An 11,128-nucleotide genomic window follows, 5' to 3' on the forward strand; every position below is an offset into this window, starting at 1 on the left:
TTACAATATGTTTCTAATGAAGTATCTTATGGTGACTAAGGCTGCTCAGAAATACAGTAAAAAACATTAAAATTCTAATATGCTTAACCGTTATAACAGTTGTGCTGCTGAATATTTATGCAGATGTACTACAGTAAATATATCTGGGATGCTTTTATTAATGTAAACATGCATTACTTGATCATTAGAGACAGTAAAAGCATTTATAATGTTACAAAAGATTCTATTTAAATACATGATGTTCTTTTTAACTTGTTAATAAATAAAATCTGAAAAAACAAATTTTTCACAAAATATTAAGCAGCAAAAATGTTTTTAACATTTATAATTAACCATTTTTAAAAACTAAACACCAATAATTTAGCAGCAAATCAACATGTTAGAATGATTTCTGAAGAATAATGTGACAGTAAAGACTGGAGTAATGATGCTGAAAATTCAGCTTTGATCACAGGAATAAATTAGATCTTAAAATACATTCAAATAAAAAAAATGGCTATTTCAAATTGTAATATTTCACAGTATTATTGTTTTTACTATAATAATAATAATACATGTAGACTTCATTAAAAACAAGTAAAAATCATGTTTCCAAACATTGGACATTTACTGCACATTTTAGTACAGATTAAAATAACTCAGCTGTGTGACTAATAAAACAGAGATTTTAAATTAAAAATACAGTCATTAGATGTTTTATGATCATGTTTTGTGCTCTGGGACATTTTAGATCTCAGTCCAATGATCCCTCAAACATCGATTTGTGTTTTACGTTTGTACTTTATTTTGTACTAATGGATTCACTGTTAAACTGATCTGATCTGAGAGAGTGAAGAGTGTGTCATTGTTCTCTACAGGTTGAGTGATTGTGGCATCACAGATGAAGGTTGTGCTGCTTTGACTTCAGCTCTGAGATCAAACCCCTCACACCTGAGACAACTGAATCTGTCTTGGAATAAATTAGGAGATTCTGGAATCAGGATGCTATTTGCTGTGCTGGAGGATCCTCACTGTAAACTGGAGATACTGTGGTAAGATCATCTCTGATAGTCTCATGTCTTTGTCCTTCAATGTAAATTCTAAGCTTTTATACTAAAGCTTGTAATATAAATATTCAGTAAACACACTAAATCTTGGAACAAATGTCTCTGATGACTGAAGATTAATTTCATTCATTTTCATATCACATGACCTGCTGCTCCTGTTTTTGGCCACCAAACATTTTCTGGAGCTTTAGTTGGAACTAGGCGCTGTGACTGTATATATTCTTACCTATCCTTAAAGATTTTGCTTTATGGTTTATTGCGAGGTATGAAAATATACCTGGGTTACACAGTAGTTATATATACCAGATATAAGAGTAACAAAGAAACATGCATGAATGAGAAAATAAATGTGATTGGGATGTGCAACATAAACAGTTAAGTGAAAACTGGATGTATATTGGTAATGAGACTTCGGATGATTTATGATGTTTTTTTTTTCTTTGTTTTTTGCTCTTTGACATTTTAAATCTCAGTCCAGTGATCCATCACACATTGATTTGTACTTTCTTTTTAAGAATGGATTCACTGCTAAACTGATCTGATCTGAGAGAGTGAAGAGTGTGTCATTGTTCTCTACAGGTTGAGTGATTGTGGCATCACAGATAAAGGTTGTGATGCTCTGACTTCAGCTCTGAGATCAAACCCCTCACACCTGACAGAACTGGATCTGACTGAGAATAAACTAGAAGATTTGGGTTTGAAGCATCTTTGTGCTGGACTGAAGAATCCTCACTGTAAACTGGAGATACTGCGGTAAGATCATCTCTGATAGTCTCATGTCTTTGTCCTCAGTAAGATGTGCCCTTCAATGTAAATTCTAAGATTCTAATCGTTCATTGTAAAATAAATGTTCAGGATACACACTAAATCTCAGCAAAAATGACTCTGATCACTGAAGATAAAGTTAATTTCATTCATCTTCATCACATCTCATGAGCTGCTGTTACTGTTTTTGACTCACCAATCATTTAATGTAGTTTCAGTTGCATCTGCTAGTTTGATTAACACTTCTTCACCTGCCCATCTCTGTGTAAGAGGTTATTTTCCTTTTATTTTCCACTTTTTCTGAAATCCCATGAAGCTCATTGTGTTCTCACAGATGTCATAAAGATTTAACCTGAATGGTCAGATACTTGTATGTGATTTGGTGATTTTAGTTTATAAGCTGCCAAAATGACACAATGAAAAGAAAAGTTAATAAATTAGATGTAATGGGGAACATGTAGCTCCCGTGAAGCAAATGTCCTGTAGGTGTTTTGCACATCATAGATACTTAACAAATCACAATTCTAAAAAACATTTTTTTTAGAATTACCAAAATTGACCAAATCCAAAAATATACAGAGACTACTACTACTACTTATTAATGAGAGAATGTGCAACATGCAATATGGTGAAATAGTCCCAGATTCTCAACAAAAGAGCCAGTCACTAATTGGTAAAGTTATTGTGTCACTGCAGATATTGTTAGAAGCTTCAGTTGCTATAGAAACAGTTAATGTTCTGAGAAGCGTAATTAGGACATGCACAATTCGCTTCGAGATGATTCACAATAACATTAGATGTGATTTTAGTTCATTATTCAATTCTGCATTCTTTAAGTGTATTCACATGATTATTTAAATGCTTTCCCTAAATTCTTAATTTAGTGCGTATACTAAATTTAATGTGTATATGTTTTAAAGCATTGAATCGATATAGAAATCGTGATTCATTCGATTCTTAGTGTTTTAAATTACTGGCCGAAATCAGCGATTCACGATTCAAAAATTTATGTTTCAAGATCTATATATATATATAATATATATATATATATATATATGCATCGCCAGGTTTTGTAATTGATGCATTGAGAAAATGAGTGAATCTTTACACCCCTACTATTTGAGCATAAGAAATATCTATGAGATTACTTACCTTAAAGGGACTTTGGTAATATTTGTGAATGGAATACTTATGTCGCGATTTAGCTCAAAGGGAAATGTATATAAATAATTACAATTAATTATGATTAATTACAATTATTTATATCAGCTGCCAGTAGTAACTGTAGCAGAATTAATTTTCCATCAACTAATCTGTTCGCCCAGCGAACATTCAGTATAATCTTTATATCCACTCTAAGAAATTATATTTTCTTGGCCACAGAAAATAACTTTCTTAAAGTACCATTGCATTAGAGCGTGTAGCTCGAATCGGAATCGTAAAGGGACATTAATTTGCAAGGCAGAATTGGAATCAACACTCATGTAATTTGTGCACAAGAGTTTTATTAACGAAGGACTAACACATAACTGATCTAACTAATCAGCTGAAGTCCTGTGATCTTTGGGGAATGGAAAGACAAGGCTGCAAGGCCTGGCGCACACTTAGGGAAGTCCTGATGAGTTCTAGCTCATCCTCCTCATCCTCGTAGATTCTAGAAGAATCACTGACTGACTGAGGCGGGTCATGAAGATGAATTCCAGGGTTGAGTGAAAATGTGTGGCTCTTTGCGGTCGAGAGCCACAGCTCTGTATGTTGGGGCCTGTCGGGCCCTGTGCCGGCTCAGGCTCCCCGTGGGTTCCTCCACACGGGCAGCAATCAGAAGACGTTGCAGACGAAGAAGACAGTGAAGAGAAAGGGAGGCGATCAATCGTTTGATGCCTTTAAACTCTCTGGAGGCTGCGCCTCCAGGAGGTCCATGAACCAATGGTAACTTTTACCTTTGGAGGGAAAGTTTACGACTCTTTGTCTGTGAGCATGGTACTTTGCATATGTAATTCGATTGGGTGTTGATGCAAAACTACTAAAGTGTCTTAAAACACTAATATGTTGCATAGGTATCAACATCTAATTTACACCATCTTTTAGATCATCAAAATACAAATTCAAAGAGACCAAACATGGCATAGGTGGGTTATATGACTAGTCTTCTATCATAACACATGCATAAAACAGTAGAAAGATAAATACAAATACAACAGACAAAATTAAAATACAATGCAGTAATACTGTACACAATGACCTGGGCTATGTGTGATAGGAATGTCAAAGAAAGGTTTGTCTGAGAATGAATAGGAAAGAGTCTATTTCTGTAGGCATTGTGTTTTTCCTATGGGCAAATGTAGCATGGGCAGATGTGCATTCCTCTGGGCAATAAAACCTCTTATCAGATAGTCGTCCTGCCAATTGAGCCCTTTTGGGGTGTTAGTTGCTTTGGGGGGTTGTCTCCAAAGCTCCAGCATATAGCTGGCTTGTTGGATTTAAAGACTATTTGTTAAATGTAACAATTAATGTATGTCTGATTGGTCCAGATGCTACACTTACTTGTGATTGGACAAGATATACGTCAATCAAGTCTAGACATGAAGTAAAAAATTGTTTTGGTTTTTTTTTGTGCATGTGTGGACTTCTTTGTTTGTGTTAAACCTGTTTTTGTATTATTAAAACCTTTAAATGAATTGTCAGTTTACACTAAGTACTAATAGCTTGTTACCAAAGGCTTGACTGTTAGCAGTTAAAATTACTAAAGAAACCAGTCAGATACGTGGGAGAGTAAGGAGCTTGTCCCTTTTTCCCCATTGCATATTAGCTCAGAGAGGCATTTATTTTAAAGACAAATTACGAAAATATTTAAAGGGGTCATAACATCTTTAAATAATTTTATTATTTTATTATATTTACAATTATTTTGTTTCTTGATGTTCACTTCTAATGTCAATGAGTTATTTTCTACAAAAAACAAATGCATATGTGAAAAAAAACAACTATTTTCAACTCTCATTCTGACCCTTTTTCTGAAATGATCTGTTTTAAGAGGGCTGTTCCTTTAAGGCTTGTCAGTATATGGCCACTGCTATGATTGGCTAATGTCATTGCATAGGAAACTGCACTACTGCACGTGAGTGTTTTGAAAACATTGTCCATATAAAACTATAATTTACAAACCGTGTTATGAAAACCTCCAAAAACACACACAATCTTCAGACACGATCCAGGATGCCATTAAAATAAAACATCCACTTGTTCCTGACGCTTGGATCCTTCTAAAGTGTGTACTGAGACGAAAACAAGCTGTTAGCTCTAATGGGCTGTTAAAGCTAACCCTAACCAGATGCATCAAACAACCCATTTTTGGAGCTTATTTAAATAAATGCTTTGTTTATAATGAGGAGGACATTTAAGCTATGAAACTCGCAGGATGTTTTATTGGTACAAAGACCACTTATTTGTCAAAAGATCAAGGTAAATTTGATTTCTCATGTCATAATCCCTTTAAAAATTTTAAATATAATGTATTATGTATATAATAATTTACACAAATAGAACAGGTATTTAACAGAAATTGTATGTGTTGTCCTCACGTTGATCAGATGGGCTGGTGAATCAACCACATGCATCTCATATTGTTCCCAAACTCAAAACAGTGACTCTATTCCTGCACTTTCAAGAACACCTTCACTGATCAGCAGCTTCAGTATAAATATAAGTAGGTGTAGGGGTGGCTTTAGGAAAAGACACAAGTAAGGACACTATAAGGCAGCATCTGTTTATAATGAATAGAATCATATGCAAAGAATTTATTGCACACTCTTTTGTAAAGCACTGCAATATATTGAGGTCTAAGTACTATCTGCCACAGTTTGAACTAAGTATAAATAAAATCTCACACTATACAGGTGCATCTCAATAAATTAGAATGTTGTGGAAAAGTTCATTTATTTCAGTAATTCAACTCAAATTGTGAAACTTGTGTATTAAATTTAATGCACACAGACTGAAGTAGTGTAAGTCTTTGGTTCTTTTAATTGTTTTGATTTTGGCTCACATTTAACAAAAACCCACCAATTTACTATCTCAACAAATTAGAATAAGGTGACATGCCGATCAGCTAATCAACTCAAAACACCTGCAAAGGTTTCCTGAGCCTTCAAAATGGTCTCTCAGTTTAGTTCACTAGGCTACACAATCATGGGGAAGACTGCTGATCTGACAGTTGTCCAGAAGACAATCATTGACATCCTTCACAAGGAGGGTAAGCCACAAACATTCATCGCCAATAAAGCTGGCTGTTCACAGAGTGCTGTATCCAAGCATGTTAACAGAAAGTTGAGTGGAAGGTGGTCCCAAGCCCCCAATGGTCCAAAGTCCTCTTTTCAGATGAGAGCAAGTTTTGTATTTTATTTGGAACCAAGGTCCTAGAGTCTGGAGGAAGGGTGGAGAAGCTCATAGCCCAAGTTGCTTGAAGTCCAGTGTTAAGTTTCCACAGTCTGTGATAATTTGGGGTGCAATGTCATCTGCTGGTGTTGGTCCACTGTGTTTTTTGAAAATCAAAGTCACTGCACCCGTTTACCAATACATTTTAGAGAACTTCATGCTTCTTTCTGCTGACCAGCTTTTTTAAGATGCTGATTTCATTTTCCACCAGGATTTGGCACCTGCCTACACTGCCAAAAGCACCAAAAGTTGGTTGAGTGAATTAGTGGGTTTTGTTAAATGTGAGCCAAAATCATCACAATTAAAAGAACCAAAGACTTAAACTACTTCAGTCTGTGTGCATTGAATGTATTTAATACACGAGTTTCACAATACGAGTTGAATTACTGAAATAAATTAACTTTTCCACGACATTCTTATTTATTGAGATGCACCTGTAGGTGATCTCAGGTTTTGCTGTCCTTGGGTGATGGAGGAGACACACACACACAAACACCACTACTGCATACATATTAATACATATTAATACATATATATACATATTAAGGGTGTAACGATACATGTATTCGTACCGAACCATCACGGTACAGGCATCTCGGTTCGGTGCATCAGGCCTTACAACGAATGCAGCCAATTTACCCTTGATCCAGAAAAGGGCGCTCGCAGTAATGGCTTGCACACTCAGCTGTCTGCAAAATGGAGCTTTGTGCTGTTGTATCCTACTTCTCTCATTCGGCAACAATCCAAATATTCCATAATATTTCCACATTTGCGATGCATCTAAATGCTAAACAATTTTTTATTTGGTAAATTATAGACTTTGTACTTCAGTCGCGTTCTAACGGTGACACAGTGAGGCGGGCACACTTATGTTTGGTTCACTGTGTTTTATTTTGATAAAGTACCAACTGCGCTGTCAAGTTAACAATGCTAGAAGCCTGGAACTGATATGTTTTGTGTTTGTGTGCGCAGGCGCGATTACTTCAACTTTCCTCATGCCAGCAAAATCAACTTAAACAAATAAACAAAAAAAAACAAAAACAAATAGAATGTCTGCCATTTGAGTTTCCTTCCTGTCACAAAACTGAACTGAAACTCAAGTATATACTACGTTACATGTTGCAGTTTTTCACCTTGTCTATCAGTTGAATTAAGTATATTTCAATATATGTATGTATGTGTGTGTGTGTGTGTGTGTGTGTGTATATATATATATATATATATATATATATATATATATATATATATATATATATATATATATATATATATATATATATATATATATACAAATTTGTCTTTCTTAAATGAGACTTTAGATAATTTTTTTTTTTTTTTTTTTTTTTTTTTTTTTTAGATTTTAAGTCTATGTCCAGTGATCCATCATGCATTGATTTCTACTTTCTCTTTAATAATGAATTCACTGCTAAACTGATCTGAGAGAGTGAAGAGTGTCATTGTTCTCTACAGGTTGAGGGATTGTGGCATCACAGATGAAGGTTGTGCTGCTCTGGCTTCAGCTCTGAGATCAAACCCCTCACACCTGAGACACCTGGATCTGGCTGAGAATAAAATAGGAGATGCTGGACTCACACTGCTCTCTGCTATACTGAAGGATCCTGTAAACTGTAAACTGGATACACTGCGGTAAGATCATCTCTCTGATAGTCTGATGTCTTTGTCCTCAGTAAGATGTTATTTAATGTCAATTCTAAGACTAAAGCTTGTAAAATAAATGTTCAGTAATACTAACTCTCAGCAAAAATGAGGACTGAAGATAAAGTTCATTTCATTCATCATCTTCACCTCTCATGAGCTGCTTCTCCTGTTTTTGATCCACCAAACCTTTACTGGAGCTTCAGTTGCTTCTGCTAGTTTGATTAATACTCCTTTACCTGCCCATCTCTGTGTAAGAGTTTATTTTCCTCTTATTTTCCACTTGTTCTAAAATCCCATGAGCTTGTTGTGTTCTCACAAATGTCATAAAGATTTAACCTGAATGTTCAGATGTGATTTGGTGATTTCAGTTTATAAGCTGCCAAACAGGACACAATGATGTGTTTGATCACAAAAGTTAATAAATGAGATGTAATAAGGAGCATGCGTCTCCTTTGATGCAAATGTCCTCCTGTAGGTGTTTATTAGAGGTTCAAGCAACTGTTTCTCCAGACAGATGCGTCCTGATATCACTATGAAACAATATCTTACATTCAGTTTGTGTATCTGATCAGTCCTGAAGCACATGACCGTTTCAAACAGCACCACTGAGCATCAACATGCATAAATCTCATTCTGTCAGCAGCAGTTTGTGGCAATGCTTGTCATTATATCTCCTCTCCTGCTCTGAGACCAGAGTCAATAACAAACTACAGACACTTCAACTAGAATTCACATTGTCATTGTTCTGTACAGGTTGAAGGATTGTGGCGTCACAGATAAAGGTTGTGCTGCTCTGGCTTCAGCTCTGAGATCAAACCCCTCACACCTGAGACAACTGGATCTGGCTGTCAATAAAATAGGAGATTTGGGTGTGAAGCATCTCTGTGCTGGACTGGAGGATCTTCACTGTAAACTGGAGATACTGCGGTAAGATCATCTCTCCGATAGTCTGATGTCTTTGTCCTCAGTAAGATGTGTTATTTAATGTCAGTTCTAATACTGAAGCTTGTAAAATAAATGTTCAGTAAACACTAACTCTCAGCAAAAATGAGGACTGAAGATGAAATTCATTTCATTTATCTTCATCACATCACATGAGCTGCTGCTTCAGTTTTTGATCCACCAAACATTTACTGGAGCTTCAGTTGCTTCTGCTAGTTTGATTAATTCTTCTTCACCTGCCCATCTCTGTAAGAGTTTATTTTCCTCTTATTTTCAACTTTTTCTGAAATCCAATGATCTCGCAGTGTTCTCACAGATGTCATAAAGATTTAACCTGAACGTTCATATGTGTGATTTGGTGATTTCAGTTTATAAGCTGCCAAACAGGACACGATGTGTTTGATCACAAGAGTAAATAAATGAGATACAATGGGGAACACATTGGTCCTGTGAAGCAAATGTCGTCCTGTAGGTGTTTATTAGAGGTTCAAATGACTGTTTCTCCAGAGAGATCAGTCCTTATATCACTATGAAACAATATCTCACATTCAGCTCTGTGTGTCTGTTCAATTCTGAAGCACATGACGGTTTCAAACAGCACCACTGAATATCAGCATGCATAAATCTCATTCTATCAGCATCAGTATGTGGCAATGCTTGTCATTATATCTCCTCTCCTGCTCTGAGACCCGAGTCAATAACAAACTACAGACACTTCAACTACAATTCACATTGTGTCATTGTTCTCTACAGGTTGAGGGATTGTGGTGTCACAGATGAAGGTTGTGCTGCTCTGACTTCAGCTCTGAGATCAAACCCCTCACACCTGAAACAACTGAATCTGACTGGGAATAAACTACGAAAATCAGGAGTGAAGTTAGTTGATCTGAGAGATGATCCACATTATAAACTGCAGACAGTATATATTGTGAGTATATTTTTATTTAAATACTTTAAAATGGCCAAAGTGTAACAATAGACCTCATATGTAATTGGAGAAAAAAGGATAATTTAGCTTTACTTTATTCTCTGTACTTTAAACTGTGTTTCTAAGTGTGAATGATAAGGATGATCATTTACTGTTTACTGTTATTAATCTATGATCAGTTGTTCATTCATATCTCTGTCTGTTTTCTGAAATGGATCTGCTGATGTGATGTGACAGCAGTAATGTCTCATGCTCATATGTGACTGTCTGTGTGTTTTATTGTAGGACTCTCAGTATTTAGACGTCAGTCCAGATTCCTCAGATGAAAATGAATTTTGCAGTTGGGAACGGTTAATAAATTAGCCCTGTTATCTCTCGTCGCCACCTAAGCCCTGTGATGTTTTCCCTAAAGCCCCTTATCTTTTTTTGAAGATGGACTATTCACTTCACAATTGGTTCTCCAAGTACTAGAAATCCATCTGTCTGCAATAAAAAAGAAGTTTGCGCAGCTTGCTGTGGTAGATTACCGCTTACCTTATGTGTTCATTCCACTAAACACAGCTTTGAAGCCCTCGTTTGATGCTTTTTGATATTTAAATAAATAGCCAGATCACAAACAGATTCAATGACACAACATTGTTCCTAAATGACAAGATTCAGCTATATGCCTGTTAAAGCCTTGAATCACACTGTAACATTCAAATCTACATTTGTGCTGCCGCTGACCAGAGAGAACAGTTAATGCGTAAGAAATGATACAAAAGACTTTTGTAAAGATGTTTCAGTGTTACAAACATTTAGATAATCACAGATTCACAGAAGTTTAGAGTTCGGATGTGAACACTTTGGTCTACAGTAGCGATCAAAATAGAATAAATCACCTTATTGAAAGTGACTTCACGCTTCTAATAAAGATTGTATCAATTACAACAACACCAACAGGTCCACACTTCCCAATCTTAATTAAATCCTCATTATTGTTATTATTATTATTATTATTGTTGTTATTATTGTACTAGTTATATCTGTCATCAATTGTTAGATGCTCTTTGATTTGTATACTACGTTCCCCACAACTAGATACAATGACATACACAAATGCTCACAGGCACATGAATATATATACAGGAGTTATGAGAATTGACTTGTAATGATGGTTATTAGTATATATGTTTGTATGATTATAAGTACATATGTTTGTTTGTCCAAGTGATTTTGTATTTGGCACATGTCAAATACAAAACATTGTCATTATTTACTTTCATAATCAAATATGATATATATATATATATATATATATATATATATATATATTCATATATATATTAAAATAAATAAAAATACACAACTTAAA

General features: G+C 35.2%; 1 protein-coding gene across 2 annotated transcripts in view; it reads left to right on the forward strand.

Annotated features, from left to right (window-relative positions):
- The window catches only part of LOC127161582 (NACHT, LRR and PYD domains-containing protein 12-like), a 28,216-nt gene extending 17,290 nt beyond the window's left edge, over positions 1-10,926 (forward strand). For both annotated transcript variants that reach the window (XM_051104326.1, XM_051104327.1), the window contains 6 exons: positions 858-1,031; positions 1,626-1,799; positions 7,716-7,892; positions 8,658-8,831; positions 9,600-9,774; positions 10,060-10,926. In XM_051104326.1, coding sequence (XP_050960283.1) covers positions 858-1,031; positions 1,626-1,799; positions 7,716-7,892; positions 8,658-8,831; positions 9,600-9,774; positions 10,060-10,137 — 952 coding nt within the window. In that variant the 3' untranslated portion in view covers positions 10,138-10,926. The remainder of the gene's footprint in view (positions 1-857; positions 1,032-1,625; positions 1,800-7,715; positions 7,893-8,657; positions 8,832-9,599; positions 9,775-10,059) is intronic.
- Positions 10,927-11,128: the final 202 nt, after the last annotated feature.

This window comes from Labeo rohita, unplaced genomic scaffold (genome assembly GCF_022985175.1).
Source record: "Labeo rohita strain BAU-BD-2019 unplaced genomic scaffold, IGBB_LRoh.1.0 scaffold_675, whole genome shotgun sequence".
In the NCBI taxonomy this organism is placed as follows: domain Eukaryota; kingdom Metazoa; phylum Chordata; class Actinopteri; order Cypriniformes; family Cyprinidae; genus Labeo; species Labeo rohita.